This window comes from Capricornis sumatraensis, chromosome 1, assembly GCF_032405125.1.
Source record: "Capricornis sumatraensis isolate serow.1 chromosome 1, serow.2, whole genome shotgun sequence".
NCBI lineage: Eukaryota > Metazoa > Chordata > Mammalia > Artiodactyla > Bovidae > Capricornis > Capricornis sumatraensis.
Window position 1 is genome coordinate 132,835,660 of NC_091069.1, and position 23,109 is coordinate 132,858,768.

General features: G+C 36.8%; 1 protein-coding gene across 1 annotated transcript in view; it reads right to left on the reverse strand.

Moving 5' to 3' along the window:
* Positions 1–23,109, reverse strand: part of ROBO1 (roundabout guidance receptor 1) — a 449,648-nt gene that overhangs the window by 136,190 nt on the left and 290,349 nt on the right. Inside the window, exon 3 of the mRNA XM_068975047.1 lies at positions 6,373–6,530. Coding sequence (XP_068831148.1) covers positions 6,373–6,530 — 158 coding nt within the window. The remainder of the gene's footprint in view (positions 1–6,372; positions 6,531–23,109) is intronic.

The window sequence follows — 23,109 nt, forward strand, 5'->3', positions numbered from 1 at the left end:
CAAGAAAGAAAGAACACTAGAGACAAAAACCATCTAATGCCTCTTTCAAATTATTCTAAGAAATACATGCCAAAAAATTTCTAAAAGATTCTCCTCTCAGGTAGGAAAATAAGAAAATGCTTTTTATATATTCCTGGTTTATAATCATCACAGATCTAAAATTTGGCTTGGAATACTGGTCAGGGTAAAAAGAAATGACTTAGAACATCAAAAATGCAGGTGCAGTTACAATTCAATTACATATTTTCCTTTTTTGTAGGGTGTGGCTTTGTTCCTACAGCTGGGAGCGTTGTACTTTAAATTTTCAACAAAGAAAGCCACCACATTAAAGAACCCTAGAAATTCCTATAACCAAGACTGTAGCAATAATCATGCAATCTTCATATGCCTTTCATAAAGATAATATGTGCTTTAATCTCCTGTTTGTCTGTACTCAACACATCTGGCAAAGTACTTGGACAATAGAAATGAAAACAATCATTCAAGAACAAAGCTGAGGAAAGAAGAACCACAAAAAATATCTAATAACCAACATCTCTTAAGAATTTACTTTGCATTTTTGAAAAAAAAGAATTAGAATTAACATCAGGCATTATGTTTCTGTTTTAAGTTTTTGTTTTAATTACTCAATTTTAATTTGCTTAAGGGAAGAAAATCCAACAAAAACAATTATGATCTAAACAAGAGCAGCAATTTTGTATACAAACTGCTGATTTTTCATCATTTCCCTGCATGTATAAATATGCTTTTTTACCTCCAGTGTTTTATCAGTTTAACAGTCATAATTTACACAAAACACACAGATGGTTTTAGAAACAGTAAAAGTTTCAAAATGTTACAACTTCCTGGCATATGGAACACTATCATGGATCATCATGTTGGCAGCGTTTAAATGATTTTAAAATTATTTATACATTAACATCTTGGCGTTGTTTCATAGTCATAGGTTATTTCAACATTAAAGTGTTTGATTCCTGATAGGAGGTTGTTTTTATACTGATTTTAAGCTACTAATGTGTGGAGGCTTTGGTGTCCTTTATTTATAGGATAGCATCTTCTACATAGTAAAACGCAAGTGAAAATTCTGTAATAAAGCACTTTGGCATAAACCATAACATTTCTTCTAGTTTAATATATAAAAGGAAGTTCCACGAATTTTTTAAAAAATAAAATTTACCATAGCAGTTTTACATATAAAAGGAAGTTCCAAGAATTTTTTTTAAAAATAAAATTTACCATAGCAGTTTTACACCTTTTTTGCCACAAGAAATGCATATATATATATGTGTATATATATGCATACACACAAAACAAAACCTTTAAGATTAACTAATACTTTCAAAATGTGATGCTACAACACCTTTATGGTTTAACTATTTTATTGGATACCATACAGAAAGAATTGGCTATACAATTCTAATGTGCCTGATTTCAATCTTTCCAATTTCTTTTGAACCAGTTCAGTGAGTTTTAATCCCGCTATTAAACTGAAACTGCTATTGTCAAGGTCATTAATGACCACCAAGTTGTCAATTCCAATGATCAATTCTCAATCCTTCTATTACCTGATCTACAGGCTGCAACTGACTCAGTCACTGCAACCTCCTTAAAGCACTATCTTCAGTTGGCCGCCCTTCTGGTTTTCTTCTTTTCTTACTGACTGCTTCCTTTCAGTCTCCACTGCTCCTTCTGCCTCTTTTCCCTGAGAGCTAAACACTGAATCTCTTTCCCTTTCTATGTATAATCGGTCCCTTGGTGATTTCAGTCTCCTGTTATTTAAGTAATATGTACATGCTGATGACGCCCATATTCATTAAGATAGGCTAATGAGTCTCTGCTAAGAAATTCTCTGTGATTTACGACAACAAAAACTTATTTCTCCTTCTTTCTACATGACCACCAGGGGAAGACAGGAGTTTGAGGTGGAAAGTTCTGCTACACCTAACTCAGGCACCCAGGCTCTTTGGGTGTCCTGGAACATGTGTCTTCCTTGGTTCAGTTCAGTTCAGTGACTCAGTCATGTCCGACTCTTTGTGATCCCATGAACCACAGCACACCAGGGCTCCCTGTCCATCACCAACTCCCAGAGTCCACCCAAACCCATGTCCTTGGTTGCCACATGGTAAAGAGAAAGAGTGCTGGAAAATCACTCACTAGTATTTAACATCTTTAATTTTCACTCTTAGCTCATGAAGCTGAACCAGCCAAATGGGTTGCCCCATAGCAAGGAAACTGGGAAGCAAAACCTTTCTTCTGCCCAGAAGGAGGGGAGGACTGCCTGGTAATGAGTACTTGTTTTGTCTACCACAGCTCAAATTTTTCTCCAACCTCAACCTCAACTCTGATGTTCTGACTCATGTTTCCAACTGCTCATCTGATGTTTATACTTGGATATCTAAGAAGAATTTCAAAATCACAGTGTCTAAAACTGAGCTCCTGATACTTCCCATTTCAAATCTTCTCTTTCTACAATTAATGGCATCTCTGTCAATGGCATCTTGACCTTTTCAGTTGCTCAGACCAATGGACGAAGATAATCCTTTTCTTTTTCTCACAAGCCACATCCAATCTTTTAGCAAATTCTGTTGGCAACTGCTTCACAGCAGATCCAGAACATAACCTTTCCTCTTCAATTATCTCCTAAGAGAGATTACTGAAAAAGCTCCCACTGTTCTCAGCCATTACCATTCTTTACTGTGTACTCCAGAGAGTGGAGGACTCTTCTGAGAAATCTCTGATGCTTCATACCTTGTTCTGAGGGGAAGTGAAACTATTTACAAGGTCTACAAGGTCTTAGACAGTCTGGTTAGCTTTTTCTTTTTTTTCATAATTTTTATTAGAGTACAGTTGCTTCACAATGTTATGTTAGTTTCTGCAGTACAGCACAGTGCACCAGTTACACATATACACACAGTCACTCTTTTTAAGACTCTTTTCCCATATAGGCCATTGCAGAGCATAGAGTAGAGTTCCCAGTGCTATACAGTGGGTCCATGTTAGTTATCTGTTTTGTATATAGTAGTGTGTATATGTCAACCCCAATCTCCCAGCTCCTCCCTCCCTGCCTTCTCTTACTCACAACCATAAGTTTTGTTTCTACATTTGTAACTCTATCTCTGTTTTGTAAATAAGTTCATTTGTACCTTATTTTTTTAGACCCCACATATAAGTGATATTATATGATATTTGTCCATCTCTGTCTGACTTAATTTCACTCAGTATGACAATCTCTAGGTCCCTTACCTGCCTCCTGAGAAACCTGTATGCAGGACAAGAAGCAATAGTTAGAACTGGACATGGAACAATGGACCGGCTCCAAATTGGGAAAGGAGTACATCAAGGATGTATATTGTCACCCAGGTTATTTAACTTCTATGCAGAGTACATCATACAAAATGCCAGGCTGGATGAATCACAAGCTGGAATCAAGACTGCAGGGAGAAATATCAACAACCTCGGATATAAAGATGATACCACTTTAATGGCAGAAAGAGGCTCTTGATGGAAGGTGAAAAGTGAAGAGTGAAAAAGCTGGCTTAAAACTCAACATTAAAAAACTAAGATCATGGCATCTGGTCCTATCACTTCATGGCAAATAGATGGGGAAAATGTGGAAATAGTGTTAGATTTCATTTTCTTGGGCTCCAAAATCAGTGTGGATGGTGACTGCAACTGAGAAATTAAAAGATACTTGTTACGTGGAAGAATAGCTATGACAAAGCTAGACAGTGTATTAAAAAGCAGAGATATTGCTTTGTTGACAAAGGTTCATATGGTGAAAGGTATGGTTTTTCCAGTAGTCACATATGGATATGAGAGTTGGACCATAAAGAAGGTTGAGTGCAGATGAATTGACACTTTTAAACTATAATGCTGGAGAAGACTCTTGAGAATCCCCTGGACAGCAAGGAGATCAAATCAGTTAGTCCTAAAGGAAATCGATCCTGAATATTCATTGGAAGGACTGATGCTGAAGCTGAAGCTCAAATACTTTGGCCACCTGATGCGAAGAGCTGACACACTGGAAAAAAACCCTGATGCTGGGAAAAATTGAGGGCAAGAGAAGTGGAGGACAGAAGATGAGATGGTTGGATGGCAGCACTGACTCAATGGACATGAGTTTGAACAAACTTAGGGAGAGAGTGATGGACAGAGAAGCCTGGCGTCCTGCAGTTCATGAGTCGCAAAGAATCAGACACAACTGAGCTATTGAACAACAACAGCAACCATTTTGCTATTTCATTCTTTTTTATGACTAGTTGTCATCCTTGATGCCTTCTCTTACAAACCTCCCTCTGCTCATTCTGCTCCATCCACAATGACTATTCTGCCTTTTGTTTTGAATGTTAGAGGTACATCCTGACTTAGGGTCTTTGAACTTACTATTTTGTCTGAGCACTCTCTCTCCCTCCTTCAGTTTTTTTCACATCTTCATGTGAAACATTTCTTGTCCTCTATTAATATTTAAAATTGAAATTCTACCCCAATCCTAATTAATCTGTCTACCGCATCATTATTTTTATAGGACTTATTATAGTCTAATACACTACATGTTATACTATCTACTATGTTTTTACCTGTATAATTAATCACAGACTATAGCTTCAGAAGAGCATTGCCAGATTTCTGTTAAAGCTGCATCTCCAATGCTGAGAAATTTAGCATTAATTTGTATTAAACACAAACAGGAAACAGCTGAGGAGGAGATGGATGATAATGATGTTAATGAGTTTGAATTATTAGGGAGGGAAATGGAAATTACAGATAAGAGTCATCAAATGACTTAAAATATATTTTAAAGGGAAAATTTATCTTAATTTTCCATAAGTCTAAAAGGAATCTGTTATCAATAACAAAAGGAGCACTTGGCCCTAAACTCTATTCCCCTGTGTTCTTGATTCTTTTTTCCCAAATCAGTGTTTTTGCATATGAGACATCAGAAGCCACTTTGCTATGTGGCTTTTCAGCATCTCATAAAAGTAGAGCTAAGTCCTTCTCACACTAAATCCTAAAATTAAAAAAACCATTTGAGAAGCTCATGCTAGTTCAGATCAGTGCAGAAAAAAAAAAAGTTTGCTTTACTATAAGGTCTCTAAATCTCTGTCCACCACAGCTCTCTCTTTTTTTTTTTTTTTCCACTACTTAATTTTCATACTGATCTGTTAACTAGTTGTTCAGAAATAGTACAAGCATTTATTAGGATTACATGGTCATATACAATTATTATAACTTTTTTCTTCAACATTAGTGAAGACCTTTGCTTTACACACACATTCTCCTGGGAAACTTTAACTCTTGGTCCATAAATTCACAGGAGATCAAACCAGTCAATCCAAAAGGAAATCAATCCTGAGTATTCATTAGAATGGCTGATGATGAAGCTGAAGCTCCAAAGCTTTGGCCACCTGATGCAAAGAGCTGACTCATTAGAAAAGACCCTGATGCTGGGAAAGATTGAAGGCAGGAGGAGAAGGGGACAACAGAGGACAAAAGATGAGATGGTTGGATGGTATCACTGACTCAATGGACATGAGTTTGAAAAGCTCCCAGAGATGGTGAACAGGGAAGCCTTGCATGCTGCAGTCAAGGGTCGCAAAGAATCAGACATGATTGAGCGACCCAACAACAGCAACATGAACAACAACATCAATAACAACAACAAAAACAGTGAAGGAGAATATTGTACAGTCATAGAATCAACGAGAGTTCAGTTACTTAGGTACTTTGGTCAATTCCTTGTAAGACAAAAAAAAGCAAAGAAGTCTCATAGAATTGCTGTTAACAAGAAAAAAAAAAAAGCATCATTACTTATTACAGATAGCTTACTTCTCTACTTGTATCACAGCAGAAATTCAAAATCCAACAATCTGGTCACATTATTTTATTTTGCAATGAGGCCAATCCATCATTAACCATCATTCAGAATAAGATTTTACTTTTTAGAAATGACATCAAACTCTATGAAACACAAAAGCAATGTAAAAAGGAGAAAGATAAAAATTCTGAAGTGACTTAAGCTTCTTTCTGGCAATTATACTGTATTTCTGAATTCTATTTACAATTTTTGCTGTAACATCTAGAAATGGGATATGACCAGAGTGACTAAAATAATTATGTCATACATCAAAGTGTTAACTCTCAGACAGTGAAATTATACTTTTCTTTTACTGAGTAGCAAACTAAACAACATGCATATTCCTTTTACTTTTATGTCAATACAGGGAGAATGAAAACATTTCTTTTAAAGAAGAAATGAAAATGAAAGCTGTTGCAGTCCTGTGTTTAAAAGAATCATGTTTTTCTCTTTTTCTTTGTTGGAGATCCATACAGTGAGATTTATAAATGTTCCCCACTGCTGAGTTAAATACTCACAGTTATTCTTTCGTCTTTATCGTCCAGTGGAGAGCCATCTTTCTTCCATGAAATGGTGGGCTCGGGATGGCCGCGTGGGGGCTGGCATTCCATCACTGCAGGCTCTCCCACGGCCACCATGACATCGGAAGGGTTTTGTCTGAAGTCATCCCGTAGTACTGTAGGAACAAGATTAAATCATTACACTCAATGGTGATATATACAGCCCTTATCTCTGAACTTCACAAAGGACATATTTATTGTAGTAAATGACTGCTAACAGCTATCTCAATACATCTTGGAAAATCTATATCTACTTACAGACGTATGCAGTTTAATAATGATATCTGGCCTTACACACACAATGGGGATAATTTGATATTCTTCATAGGCCAGTGGGCAAGTGTTTTCTGCTGCCTAGCGCCCTGACAGCATCTGGCTTATCTCTTACTTGCATTTCTTCTCTACCTACTGCCCACATTTTCTCATCCATGTACTAATGAATATAATTGAACCCTCCTTTTACTTACATGACACATTGGGGTAATTCTATCATTAAATGAATACATATACATGCAAGCAAAAATATTAAAGTAAAATATATTTCCAACATGGATTTGATTGAGGTATTTCAAAGATATTTCAAACTAGTGTATTAGAGTCTCTAATCACTACAATTTAAATATGCCCATTATAAAAACTTTAGACATATTTGCAAAATTACTAAATTGAAAATACTGTGTTTTTCATCATCACAGAGTACGAGGCAATGTTAAAAGGCAGCAATGATGACACCAGCATTGCTGCCAATAGTGTCATTTTGTATGTTCTTTACTTTTCAGTTTGTATGGATTTGGTAGGGGGTTCAGTTCAGTTCAGTCGCTCAGTCGTGTCTGACTCTTTGCGACCCCATGAATCGCAGCACGCCAGGCCTCCCTGTCCATCACCATCTCCCAGAGTTCACTCAAACTCACATCCATAGAGTCAGTGATGCCATCCAGCCATCTCATCCTCTGTCATCCCCTTCTCCTCCTACCCCCAATCCCTCCAAGCATCAGAGACTTTTCCAATGAGTCAACTCTTCGCATGAGGGGGTACATATTAATAACAGAAGAAAACAACAAAAGCGGAAAGACTAGAGATCTCTTAAGGAAAACTGGAAACATCAAGGGAGCATTCCACCCGAAGATTGGCACAATAAAGGATAAAAATGGCAGAGACCTAGTAGATGCTGAAGGGGTCAAGAAGAAATGGAAAGAATACATGGAAGAAGTATATAAAAAAGATCTTAATGAACCAGATTACTATGGTGGTGTGGTTAGTCACCCAGAGCCAGACATTCTGGAGTGAGAAGTCAAGTGAGCCTTAAGAAGCACTGCTAGTGAATGTGATCAAATTTCAGCAGAGCTATTCAAATCCTTAAAGGATGATCCCATCAAGGTTTTGCATTCATTATGTCAGCAAATCTGGAAGAAACAGCAGTGGCCACAGGACTGGAAAAGTCAGTCCTCATCCCAGTTCACAAGAATGTGCTAACCATTGGACAATCACACTCATCTACCATGCTAGTAACGTCATACTTAAAATCTTGCATGCTAGGCTTCAGCATTATGTGAACCAGGAACTTCCAGATGTCCAACCTGGCTATAAAAAAGGAAGAGGAACTAGAGATCAAATTGCCAACATTCACTGGATTATAGAGAAAGTAAGGGAAATTCAGAAGAACATCTATATCTGTTTCATTGACTATGCTAAAGCCTTTGACTGTGTGGATCATAACAAACTAGAGAGATGGGAATACCTGTCTCCTGAGAAACCTGTATGCAGGGCAAGAAGCAACAGTTAGAACCCTGTATGGAACAACTGATTGGTTCAAGATCGAGAAAGGAGTACGGGGCTGTCTGTTGTCACCCTGTTTAACCTATATGCTGAGCACATCATGAGAAATGCTGGGCTGGATGAGTTACAAGTTGGAATCAAGATAGGCAGGAGAAACATCAACAATCTCAGATATGCAGTTTATACCACTCTAATGGCAGAAAGCAAAGTGGAATTAAAGAGTCTAAACAAAAGGAACTAAAGATGAGGGTGAAGGAAGAGAGTGAAACAGCAGGCTTAAGACTAAATATTAAAAAAACTAAGATCATGGCATCCGGCCACATTACTGCATGGCAAATAGAAGGGGAAAAGGTGGAAGCAGTGACAAATTTCCTCTTCTTGGGCTCCAAAATCACTGTGGATGGTGACCGCAGAAGACAATTGCTTCTTGGCAGGAAAGCGATGACAAACCTAGACTGTGTTGAAAAGCAGACACATTACTCTGCCGACAAGGGTTTGTATAGACAAGGCTATGGTCTTCCCAGTGGTCATGAATGGTTGTGAGAGTTGAACTGTAAAGAAGCCAGAATGCCAAAGAATTGATGCTTTCGAATTGTGGAGCTGAAGAAGACTCCTGAAAATCCCTTGGACAGCAACACGATCAAACCAATAAATCTTAAGGAAGATCAACCCTGAATATTCACTGGAAGGACTGATGCTGAAGCTGAAGTTCCAGTATTTTGGTCATCTGATGTGAACAGATGACTCACTGGAAAAGTCCCTAATGCTGGGAAAGATTGAGGGCAGAAGGAGAGAAGAGAGCATCAGAGGATGAGATGGCTGGAAGGCATCTCTGATGCAATGAACATGAACTTGGACAAACTCCAGGAGATGACGACGGACAGGGAGGCCTGGCATGCTGCAGTCCATGGGGTCACAAAGAGTCAGACATGACTAGGTGACTAAACAACAACAGCAACATAATATTTTATTTAATTCTCAAACCTGCTCAGTATGAGAGATATTATTAACATCATTTATATTATTAAACATAGTTTTTAGAAGAGGAAACTTCATACTATAAGCTCAAATGGATATTAATACTAACAAACTCTGAAACAGCATTATTCAGTTTGCAATTATTGGAATAAAATGTGGAAATTAAACATGTATTTGAAAAAGAGTTAATACAGTATAACTGTCCTCATTATCTTGCCAACATTAAGAAATCCTAATTTTTTGGCATTGGTCTGAAATCACAGCTCTGCTGCTTACAGGGTAGGAAATCTCAAACACATTACTTAACACTTCTGTTTCCATGTTTACAAAGCAGGCATGCAGATGCCCTCTTCAATGATAAGTCCAAAAATGTTAGCTACCTTTCTCCCATTTTCCCCCAATGTGTAATAAACATTGACCAATTTTAGTAGTTTAACCTGATACTCAAAATGTTCATTAGTATGTTAAGTGCATAGATTTGAAGTGATAAATATTATTTATCTTTAAAAATCTATTGAATTAAATATCTGATACTACAATTCTGTACTGGAATGAATGTCTTTCCGTTCCAATGGCATTTTAAAATATTTTCATGGATGAAGTACTACAATGAAAAAAAAAAAACCCTATGATTTCAAAAGTCACCCTTAAATTTTGGTTTCAAACCTCCAAATAAGCTTAGAGGCTTACAAAATCCTAATACTTTACTCTTGCAGTTCTCCACTTTTCCTTCCTTGATGCCAGCTAACTGTGTGCATACATCTGAGTAAGCCATAATATTCACTCAAACAAAATCATTTTTTTCATCTATCTATTAAGAAAACCTGGGTACAACAGAACAATTTTAACACTTGGAAAATACCACTTTAAGGAGGAGACCTGTGTCTCCATCTTTGGAAAGATGAGTAAAAGGAAAAAGGACATATGATCACACCACACTGTTGTTAAGTCTAACTTCAGTAGACACAATATTTATTAATTGTAATAAAATATCTATATCTATTATCTATTACATAGACACACAGATAAACCATGTTGAACTGAAACTTGCAGCTACTGTTAGCACATTATAAATGAACAGAGTACAAAGACTTCCACCATTTATGAACTTATATTACCATTATGTGTTAAGATGTGCCACAAATAAAATGTAAGGTTTATTAAAAAAGCAAATGAATTGACCTTAACAAATAGCAAGTGCTTTTGCTGGATCACATTATTAAATCTAAGATAACACTTCTGAAAATATTTAAAACTCTTGATACATGCAAAAGTGACATAATTTTCAAATAAAAATAAATAGTACAGCTTTTCTGCTTGGTGAGCTAAAAACCAATTTAGTAACACTAGATCTTATTTACAAATTGAGATCATATCTCAAATAAAGCAATGAATAATAAAATGTCTTTCAAAAATATCAAAGGTCTAAGTCAGATAAATCGAGGGTTTTTTTTTCCATTTACTATGTTATTTGGGTTTTTATAGTATATAATGAAAAGCTAACAAAATGTAATCCATTAAAGATCGTTGCTTAGATAATGCTCATGTAATTATTTTTGCAGCTGTAAAACATAAAACTCCAGCATTGCCTATGGCTACAGCCAACACTGCATAAAGTTATGAAATTAAGTTTTTTTCTCTCTTCTATAAAAGTAAGTTTTCTTCTTACTTGCCATGAACATTTCCTTTTAGGGGGGGAAAAAAAGTACGTATCACATTATAAAATTATATGAACTTTTAGTTAAATTATCCAATTTTCTTAATTAATGTGTATATTTAAGTGATTAAAATAAAAACTGAATTCAAATGATTGGCAATGTCTTGGCAGAAAAACCAATCATATCCGTGAGTAAAATCAAACCTGGATATTATTTAAAAATCTCCTTTTATTCTCTAACTTCTCTATTGATTGAAGTGTATATTTTCAAGTGTTTTTTGACTTGAATAGTATGAAATTTTAAAATATGGAACTAACTTTTGAAAACAAGATTTAATATCAATTTAAATATTAAAAGAGAGCAAATAGCATATATAATAGATTCAAGTAGATATCACTTAAAAACTGTATTAAATCCTAGTTTCATCTAATATTATATTTCTTCCATATTTATCTAATTGTTTTATGTTTACAGGTTGGTACATGCCATTTGGCTCAACTCCTCATTTTCCTTCATTCTGTTAAACTGGAAAAACAAACAAACAAACATAAGCTTCACTGACTCTTTAACTCTTGGGAAACGTTTTGATCTAAAAGGAATGACCAGTTAAAGTTTATTTTTTAAAACAAAATAAAACAAAACACATAATCATTTTTGTTTTCAAAAAGCCATACATCACGTATCAATAACCTCAGATATGCAGATGACACCACCCTTATGGCAGAAAGTGAAGAGGAACTAAAGAGCCTCTTGATGAAAGTGAAAGAGGAGAGTGAAAAAGCTGGCTTAAAGCTCAACATTCAGAAAACGAAGATCATGGCATCTGGTCCCGTCACTTCATGGCAAATAGATGGGGAAACAGTGGAAACAGTGGCTGACTTAATTTTGGGGGGTTCCAAAATCACTGCAGATGGCGATTGCAGCCACGAAATTAAAAGACGCTTACTCCTTGGAAGGAAAGTTATGACCGACCTCCTACTGCTAAGTCACTTCAGTCGTGTCCGACTCTGCGACCCCATAGACAGCAGCCCATCAGACTGCCCCGTCCCTGGGATTCTCCAGGCAAGAACACTGGAGTGGGTTGCCATTTCCTTCTCCAATGCATGAAAGTGAAAAGTGAAAGGGAAGTTGCTCAGTCGTGTCCGACCCTTAGCATGGACTGCAGCCTACCAGACTCCTCCATCCATGGGATTTTCCAGGCAAGAATACTGGAGTGGGGTGCCATTGCCTTCTCCATGACCAACCTAGACAGCACATTAAAAAGCAGAGACATTACTTTGTCAACAAAGGTCCATCTAGTCAAGGCTATGGTTTTTCCAGTAGTCATGTATGGATGTGAGAGTTGGACTATAAAGAAAGCTGAGCGCCGAAGAATTGATGCTTTTGAACTGTGGTGTTGCAGAAGACTCTTGAGAGTCCCTGGGACTACAAGGAAATCCAACCAGGCCATTCTAAAGGAGATGAGTCCTGGGTGTTCATTGGAAGGACTGATATTGAGGCTGAAACCCCAAAACTTTGGCCACCTGATATGAAGAGCTGATTCATTGGAAAAGACCCTGATGCTGGGAAAAGATTGAGGGCAGGAGGAGACAAGGACTACAGAAGATGAGATGGTTGGATGGCATCATCGACTCGATGGACATGGGTTTGGGTGGACTCTGGGAGTTGGTGATGGACAGGAAGGCCTGGTGTGCTGTGGTTCATGGGATTGCAAAGAGTCGGACATGACTGAGCGACTGAACTGAACATCAATTGTAATGCAGTTCTCAGATTAACTGAATGTTTTCAGAAAAGGGTTCTAAAATTCAGTGGTGATTTGTCAACCTATTTGGCTAATACTGAAAAGACACGTGGCAAAGTGAAAAAAATAAGTTAAATAGAAACTTTTTTATCATGGAGATTTTAATATTTGCAACACACACATTGTGGGAAATCTTAGAACTGAATGAAGCATAAAATTACAGAAAGGGCAGTGGTCTTTGATAACATGTAACTCATATCACAATTAGAGGGAACTGAGTCCCAACTTTGTCATTAGCCTGTGTTATTTGTCAGGAAGAGACCAAAAGAGAACATTTGCATCCTGATTTTCAAGACAGTTCTCTTTTTAAAATGTTTTGCTTGTCACCATTTTACTGTAAAATGCAACTTTCCTGTCTAACCTATTTGCAGCAGATCCACTTCATTATTACAGAAGGTTTGATTTACCAGTGATTGTATATCAGTGCACTGTGGTCTCACGACTACTCAATTTTGTTGAGGCTCAAATGCTCCTAAAATCAATTTTGTTTCATCATGTGGTGAACAGCTGTGAACTATAATACTCTGGTTACATGAATCTCAGAATCTTGGGGTAGTTAGGGGACTAAGAGATGTGGAATTCAAACTTCTTTTAGAAATTAATCATCTAAGCCTCCTCAGGAGGAGAGAAGCTCATCACATAAATAATAATAATGATAATGTTAGTAGTATAATAATAATGTTAGCAATGAGTGGCATTTATTGGACACTTACTATACAAGCAACCATGCCAGGTATCCACTCATATAATCCTCATACCAAAGCTATCAAAAAGTGGCCTTATTAGTTTCATTTTACAAATAAGTAATTTGTAAAGACAGGAGCAGAGTCTATCAAGGACACTTTTCGACCAACTTGATTACGTCTAGTCTTAATAGCATGTGCACAATTCTAAATACATAGGTATAATAAATACTTCAGCCTCTTCCCGTTAGAACCGAAGTTGCATGAGAAATATCCTTCTTGACACTTAAACAAACAGCTGCCTCTGAATATATTCTGCATTTTTGTATTTTCTCAGACTTTTCCACGTTTGGAAGAGGCCATTGCATACTTTCAGTGGCATACTGAGAATCAGAAATCATTCAGAAGACGTGTCGCACTTTTACTACATATGTCATGCTTTTATTCTTCTATTTCAACAACAAAATGATTGGAAAAGCTGTACAATAATACGCATTTTAATTAAATATGGACATTTTAATTAGAAGCGAGTGTCTTGGGAAAAGCAGAGGAAGATAATATGCAGTCCTGGGAATTTGTCTTTCTATTAAAAAAGACTACTTTGTCAGTGAAATGAAGCCTCACAGCAAATAGGAGTAAGCTGGTCCAGGGGAAAGAAAAAAAAAAATGAATGAAACCCTTAAAAACAGGGCATAGTTGAGGAGAAAGTAAATAAGAAAGTATATTCCCAAAGAGGACAACTTCAAGGATGCTCAGAGACAGCCTGCCTGGGTTACAATGTACCACGTCAATCGCTTTCAAAATCACTAATTGCTTATCTTGTCTTTAACTGGCAGAGATTGTATTACCTCTTTGATACTTTTAGTTATCTATCTAAATGCCTATCTAACACAACTAAACGGTACTTAATTTTAAAATAACTATCATTCCCTTTTTAACACATTTGCACTAAGCACATACTTTGTGCTTGGCGTCTGTGCTAAGCTTTTATGAAAACTGGCATAGGTTTTGTATTTCTCTTGCAGTGTAGTTTACATAAATGGTGAAGTAGGTCAAGAAACAACATTAATCTTAACCTTGGATGGAAATGGTAATATAATAAGATTTACTGCAGGTTACTTTGTACTCAGATATATCCTTTAGGATCCAGCTATGGAAGTGTATCAACAATGTTTTTATAACTATTTGCATTCTTATTTTTTAAGCTCACATTACCCAGAAGAACATAGTGTTATCTGGGGTACAAAAGTTTTCAAAACTCCTTAACATTTCTCAAAATAAAATCATAATTCCAAACTTATAAAAGCATTTCAAGAAAAGGATGAATGTACAGAAAGATATTTTAACCAACTGAAAAAACTAAAATGATAACATATAAAATAATCTTTCATGAAGTATATCTTTATAGCATCATATTCTAAAGCTAAGGCATTTGATTTTTAAAATCATGCATGCACACATCAATTTTGCATAAAGTTATGATTTAGTCATGATTGTTTCCTAAAGGGTGCACATTTACCATTTAAAATTTGAGTATATATCTATGAATGCTCTTCAATAATTACATCATCTCCCACTTGTGATTTTTATAGCATGCAACTTTATTTTGAAACCTTAACTTATGCTTTGCTTAAGATCCTGGAAGAAAATACGCTGTTTAAAGCACTTATTTTCTCAACTACTGAAGCTTTTAAAGCAGTACTTAAATAAAAAAAGTGTACATTCTGAAAAAGTAACATAGTAAGGATGGATGTCAAGTATCACTCTCTTAACTAGCAATGAATACAGAGCCGTGCAAATAGAGAAGTTAGTACCAAAATGAAAGCAACTAATAGTAGTGTATTATTTTTTGCTTTGTTCTTTAAAAAGAATTATTGGAGTTTAGTTCTTTTACAATATTGTGTTCATTTCTACTCTACAGCAAAGTGAATCACCTACATGTATGTGTATATATACATATCCCCTCTTTTTTGGACTCCCTTCCCATTTAGATCACCAGACACACTGAGTAGGGTTCCCTGAGCTATACAGCAGGTTCTCATTGGTTATCTAGTTATTTTATACACAGTATCAATAGTGTATATATGACCAAACCAATGGTTTTTGTTTTAAACAATATGGAATGGAGCAACAGGCTTAAACGCAGCTGTATGCCTCTGTGCTCTGCTGGGTGGCGGCAATGGGGACAAGCCATCCTTGGTCTTTTAAAAACAACAGCTAGAATTCCAGGTTGGGTCCAAGCTTAACCTACATTCCCATTCTGCAGAAACATGGGCAGCAAAATGATGACACTTCCTAGGAAAAGTCCTCATGGCTCGTTGCAGTCATTGCTTTCTGGTTTCATTATTCTACTTCAGGACTCATGTGTGCTTCAAGAGGCACCCTAGCGTTTACTACACTGGCACCAAGTCATCAAGACAGAGAGGAGGGAAGTTTGGCATACTCAATTTACATTACATACTCGACTTGCATTAAACCTATGATGCATTCCAGGGAAAGGTATATGTACCTCAATGAGTATCAACATTCAAACAGTTAATATTCAACAGACTTGCTATCTGGGAGATCATTAAAAAGTGAACTGCCAGAGTTAGGTTGCTAAAATCATATGTTCTCATTTAAAGATGTCAGTAGCTTACTAGATGTTTGAATTTTACACACTTTCAACTATAATCTAAATGGATTTATTAATGAAAAGTGCAGCATTTGTAAAACACCATTTGTAGATAGCGCTTATTTGGGAGTCAAAAAAACAGAAGTCAGGAATTTCAGAGTAACCACATGCATCCCGCTGCTCACCCACAATTTTAATTCACAGTGGCTCAGTTATTTCCATACAAAACAGAGAACTTTACACCCTATCTTGTTAGGGTTATTACAAAGACTAATTATTTAGTGTTTATACAGGACTTGCCATTTATATAGTGCATTACATCTGCAAAGAAGTATTACTATTACTCACTATGTAAGGAATTGCCAAATTTCTCAGCTGCCAGTACAAATGGAAAGGAGGACAAAGAATGCCATTGATGAGGGTTTCTAAGTGCCAGAGCAAAAGTCACATTCAGGAGGAGCCTGGCAGGGTTAAAAAAACACAGACATAATGAGGCTATCTGAGGTATGGGACCCTGATTGGGGCAAGAGAGACATGTGTTCTTTCTTTCATAACATCCAACTTTGTGTTTAGCATCCTGCAGTGAGATAGTCCTTGATCAAAGGAATATACTTATCTATTTATTGTCTGGCTTTTTGTATTTAACTGTCAGCTCCATGAGAACAAGAAGTTTGTTTTTATCAATCTATGTATCCAGTGCCTAAAACAATGCCTAAGATGTTGCAGCATTCAGAACATAAATGTACAATACACCTTCTGAAACTAAGTATTCTGAAGCTAAGTATCTGAAATAGCGCTAAAATTAGGAGGAGTCCTACGTTCATAGTGACCAAGGTATGGGGAGGAGACAGACAATAGTCAACTAAACACACGCATAGATACACAACTATCAATGTGATACATGTACTGCTGTGTGAGAAACTAATGAGGGACATAATTTAAATTACAGTTACACTGAAAAAAGTTTAAAGCCTGTTTAATAAACAGTTAAAGCCTGGAAAATGAGTAGAACTTATCCTAGAGAACTGAATTGCAGGCCAGAGGAAATAATCTAGGTTGAAGAAAGAATCTTAAAAAAACTCACACTCTGCCTAGGGGGACAGGTTGACAGTGGGGCACCACGACCTTGGTAGGGGAAGGGGAACCAGACTTGCTACCCACAGCATTCCTGATAGAGGTTCAGCTTTTATTTCCATTCCCATGGAAAGCCACTTCAGTGGTTTGTAAGCAGAGCTGGAATTATCATACTTAAATATTCGTTTTAGTGGCCCTGACAATAAAATGAAGAGGGAAATAAGAACTGAAGTGGAGAGACCAATTGTAGTAATTAAGGGAAAAAATGAGGAAGGTTTTATACAACTATAACGACACAGAATAAGTGTAAAGGGAAAAGGGGAGGTATGTGCTGGAAGTAAAACACAAAATAGCTTCTTGAGTGACTGAAGTTGAAAGAAAGATGCCAAAAATGATACCCAGGTTTCTGTTTCGAGGAACTGAACATGCCATTTTAAAGTATATATTACATAAAACCATACACCATTTAAGGTATACATTACATGTGTGTGCTTAGATGCTCAGTCGTGTCTGACACTTTGTGACCCCACGGACTGTAGTCTGCGAAGCTCCTCTGTCCATGGAATTCTCTAGGTAAGGATACTGGAGTGGGTTTCCATTTCCTACCCCAGGGCATCTTCCCAACCCAGGGATTGAACCTGTGTTTCCTGCATGGGCAGGTGGATTCTTTACCTCTGTGCACCTAGGAAATCCTCACATATACACATATACATGTGTGTATATATATTGTATATATATACATGTACTATATATCTTGAAAAATATATATATAACTAGATAATTTCAGAGATTAATAAGAATACTTCTTTATAGATTAAAAAATACTATGGTTTCAAATTCTGCCCTATAGTATTTAAGGCAGGACTCATTTTTTACCTGTTTAAACCTTTATGCCACCATATTCCAAATCTCAATTGGTAACTCATATCTCTCTATCAATTAACCTATATTATAATTATTAGGATGACAAATTTTAATTTAGCTTGATGCATATAATTTTAAACTGAAAATATGAGAAAAACTATTCTACTTTGATTTTATACATGTATATACATATATGTGACCATATATGAGTGAAGTATATGATATATATATATGATCATTAACTATTGTTTTGACCTCCATATTTTGGAGCAAATTAGTAAAAACTCACTTAGTCATTTTGTTCAGAAACGAAAACAACTCAAAACATTAGGGCATTTCTCAGGACTGCCATCAAGTAAGCTTAATTTACTATTTAAATATAAGATAATTGACAACATAATAAATATTATTACATAATTAGAATAATCAGAATATTCCCACTTGTCAGAAGTTTACAAAATCTTTAAAGCAGGGTAAAATACCCTGGAAAAATTCTGAATCATGAAATTATTAAGGATAGGTGATTCACTCATTTAGTCATTCATTCAATAAAAATTCTAGGCATTGCACTAAGAGGTGGTGGCTAATAAGATAAACAAGACATGGTTGATCTTTGCTTTCAAGGCACTTATTTGGGGTTTTTCTCTTCTTTTTTTTGGTCACAGAGTACCTTGTCCAATCAAAACTTTACAGAAAAGTTTCATGTCCAAAACAGATAAAAGGGATACTGTTTCATTCCTCCAACTGGGGCTGTCCTGCCAAGAAATTCAGTTCTAGTGGTAAACTGACATATGAGAGGGTAAGTACATTTCCCCTGCTCCTATAGCTATATTGACTGTAGCTAGTTAAGTGATAACCCTGGATTCATGTTTTTAGACCTGGATTCTGTGGGATACAAGAGCCTGCACGTGCAGGAGACCCAGTTTCAGTCCCTGGGTTGGGAAGATCCCCTGGAAAAGGAAATGGCATCTCACTCCAGTATTCTCTCCAGCCTGGGAAATCCCATGGACAGAGGAGCCTGGCCAGCTATAGTCCATGAAGCTGCAATGGCGTCAGATAACACTTACTGACTAAACAATAACTATTAGCCTTCTAGGAGATGGTACTCAGATCTGAGTTTGTCTCCTCAGCAGTTTATAAAAGAACTCCACATTTGTGCCATTTCAAACACTGTCATTTAGAACTGGAATGTGGAGGAGTTTTCATTCCTTGCACTTAAGATAATGCCTAAAATAGGCCTATGAGCTTTTAAAGGTGTAAGTTTATAAACTGTAAGTACAACCCCCCCACACTTCCACAGTTACCCTCAATTGCAAACAAGGACCCAAAGTCAGTCACTAACAGGACTCAAGGTTGTACAAATGAACGACTGGACATAGTAGGACTACATCTTGAAACAATTATTTCCATAGCTTGTTTTCATAAAATCATTTTAAGTGCATGCGAAAGACCAGAATGTTTTCTAATTGAAATATTTGCTGGGGAAAAAAAGAGAAAAGGTGGTTGTAAAAAAAAAAAAAAAAAAAATCCAGGTGTTTGTTTACCCTCTCAAACTCAAGATGCCAGCAGTTAAACAGGAGAAGAACTAAGTTTTCAGATTTTATGGGGAGTCTAATGGTAACAGTCTCAAGGGAGCAAAATCCTCACAGTTTAAAATGATCTCATTAAAACCTCTCCAGTAATCAGAAAGAGCCAGAGTAAACAGCTATTGGATTTAAAAACAAAAACAAAATGGAAAAAAAAAAGCTACCCAACTATTCTCACTAATGTAGCTTAGAGCAGCATAATTAAATTGCCTATTATAACATCCTCCCCCCAACTCCAAATGAAGGGAATATTTAAGTGACAGGAAAAAAACTAAGTCTAAACAGCACACACACAGACATATCAACTAAACAAAGAAGTCTTTAATTGGTGACAATCTGCCCTAAATCACTGTTACCATTTCCCAACATAATCGGTTTCAGATCTGTTAATTCCTTATATCCTCCCCTATCGCAGGCTGTCTGGGGCTTCAGAATAATAATGCCAAGTAGCTAACAGAGCTTTCAATCTCCAGGGAATATAACAAACACGCAATTGTGTAGCTGTGTGAGCTGCCTTTTCCTAACAAACTACACAGTCTCTGGGAGAATTCACTCAGCCTTCAGCTCTTTGGCAAAGTTTAAGACCTCTTTTCGCATGATAGTTAGAGTCATGCTAACAAGCCCTGCCTTAAGGTACCAGGGATTAAATTAGTAGAAAAGCAAATCATTTTATAATTCTTATTAACCATTGCTATCTTTACCCATAACTTTCAATGTTTTACAGAATATAAAATGTACGCCTCCTCAAGAAGTATCAGATGCCAAAGAAACAACTACTGAACATAAAACAATGCAATAAAAATAAAAGTCGCTCTATAAAAAAATCTTCCAGTAGTCATATATGGATGTGAGAGCTGGACTATAAAGAAAGCTGAGTGCCGAAGAATTGAGCTTTTGAACTGTGGTATTGGAGAAGACTCTTGAGAGTCCCTTGGACTGCAAGGAGATCCAACCAGTCCATCCTAAAGGAAATCAGTCCTGAATATCCATTGGAAGGACTGATGTTGAAACTCCAATACTTCGGCCACCTGAATTGAAGACCTGACTCATTTGAAAAGACCCTGATGCTGGGAAAGATTGAAGGCAAGAAGAGAAGGGGGTGACAGAGGATGAGATGGTTGGATGGCATCACTGACTTAATGGACATGAGTTTGGGTAAACTCCAGGAGTTGGTGATGAACAGGGAGGCTGCAGTCCATGGGTTTGCAAAGAGTGAGACAAGACCGAGCGACTGAACTGAACTGAACTGAACAAAATCTTGAATCGTGAATTACTGCTATTGTGTTTATGTTTCTCTTCACATCAGACAAAGGAAATGAAAACTGTTTACAATGGAGGTTCATTCCCTCTTATAGAGAGCACATTTCCACAGCTCTTCCTCTGAATCTCCGTGTAAATCTTTGGTGAGTTTTTGTAAAACACCAGCAATCCACAGTGCAGGAGGCCAGTTTAAATCCTGGGGAGCTATAACCAGCCAGTGAGGCAATGATAAGAACCTCTGGCCAAAGCTGAGTCTCAAGTCAGTTCACAGCGGTTAAAAGAAAGTTTTAGTTGCTCAGTTGTGCTTGACTCTTTGTGACTCCATGGCGTAGCCCACCAGGCTCTTCTGTCCATGGGATTCTCCAGGCAAAAATACTGGAGTGAGTTGCCATTGCCTTCTCCAGGGGGATCTTCCAAACCCAGGGATCCAACCCAGGTCTCCCGCACTGCAGGCAGATTCTTTGCCATTTGAGCTACCCTGGAAGCCCACAGCAGTTAGAAGCTGCTGTGTAATTCTTTTATTTTAAAGTCCTAACTCTGTGATTTCAATTATGAAAGCATATTTTACGTGTTGTTCTACTCTACCTGACAAGGCCCAATTTCTTGGTCCTCACAAATCCATTTACTGGGGTCCCTTCCAATAATTTGGAAGACCATGTATTCTTATGATATCCCAAAACTGATACTTGAAAGTTTAAGTGATGGTAAAATTTAAAATTTCTGGTACACTGTAAACAGTAAATTCAAAATAAAATTTCTGTGTCTCTTTTAAGTGCTTCTAACCAACCGTACGGGGGCTTCCCTGGTGGCTCAGCAGTTAAGAATCTACCTGCAAAGTAGGAGACGTGGGAGACATGAGTTTGATCCCTAGGTTGGGAAGATCCCCTGGAGTAGGGCATGGCAACCCATTCCAGTATGCTTGTCTGGAAAATCCCATGGATACAGGAAGCTGGTGGGCTATAGTCCTTGGAGTTGTAAAAGAGTTGGACACAACTCAGCTCGTTACCACACATGCACACATGATGAACCATAAAGACCACCCTGAATTAATACCCACCATGACCTATTTAAATAGATATATAAATAAGCTCTTTTTTAAGTTGCAAATTTGATATTAATATTATTCATTTTACTCATTTAAGTTGTGTTTCCATTACAATTCACACCCAACTTTCTCCTCATGCCATATGCTTGAGGATAAAGCTTGAAAGATTTGCTGTTGGCTATTGATCAGCCAATCACAGTTCTCTGCTTTAAAATTAGGAACCCTGGAACTGGTCTTGTGTTCACCTCCCTGGAGGTTTTTACAGTTCTGTAGGTGCACCATAGACAGATTCAGGATGTTCAGATATGTATTGTGTTGGCTGAAAAGTCCACTCGGAATTTCCTGTTGTAGCATATTGGAAAAACCTGAACAAACTTATTGGCCAACCCAGTTATTTCCCTTTTCGAAGTGAAAGAAGGGCAAACATGGAAACCAAGTAGGGGAGAAAGGGGAATCCACAAGCAAGGTTTCAGGTACCTCAGTTTTAGAAAGGACATAAAAGGAGAATGCGAATCTGGAAAATGGAAAACAATCATACCTATACACCTTTGAAATGCATAGGTATTCTGATTTGAAGACCACTTGTTCTAAGACGGCTAAGCCCACACGCCCACAAGTCTAGTTACCAGCCTTAGAGAACTCATTTCTATTACAATGGGAGCCAACACTGAAAGGCCCAGAATGAACAGAACCTCATGAATACACATGAATTATCTTCCTTGGACAAAATTTCCTTAAATGTCATTAATTTAAGCTGATGATAAAATGATTTATATGCTTAATTGTAACATTTGAAGATAAAACAATCCAAACCAAATGTTATTATTATATTCATGAGTTGAATAAATTATCTATGATCTAACTGATCAAAGTACGATTTTAAATGATCAGTAGTCAAAATGGGAACTAAATAAGCAAAAACCCAGTGTAATGGTAAAGAGAGAAAAAATGCTTTCTCTGGAGATTACAAGACTTCTGCTTATAATGAGGAACAAATGGTTCTAGGGACCAGGGTAGCTGACCCATTCTTTAAAATACCCTACAACTAACTTAAATAACTATAAAACCATTAGCAACTTCAAGGAGCTCAAATAATTACAAAGGAACCTCTCAGTTTCTCTGCAATGCTGGCAAGCTTTGGATTAGTTTTATTCTTTAACAGACCCCAGTTGGAACAGCAGTATTTCTTGTAAGTTAAATGTATATAAGGTTTTGTTTTTCTACAAGGAGCAGCTATAACTTCTGCTTTTCTGACTAATTTAAAATCTTTTTATTTTCTATGTGCTGAAAGTGGTTACTATTTTTTTTTAACCAAGTAGTTTACAACTAGTCAATAAAATCTCTGGTGATCATAAA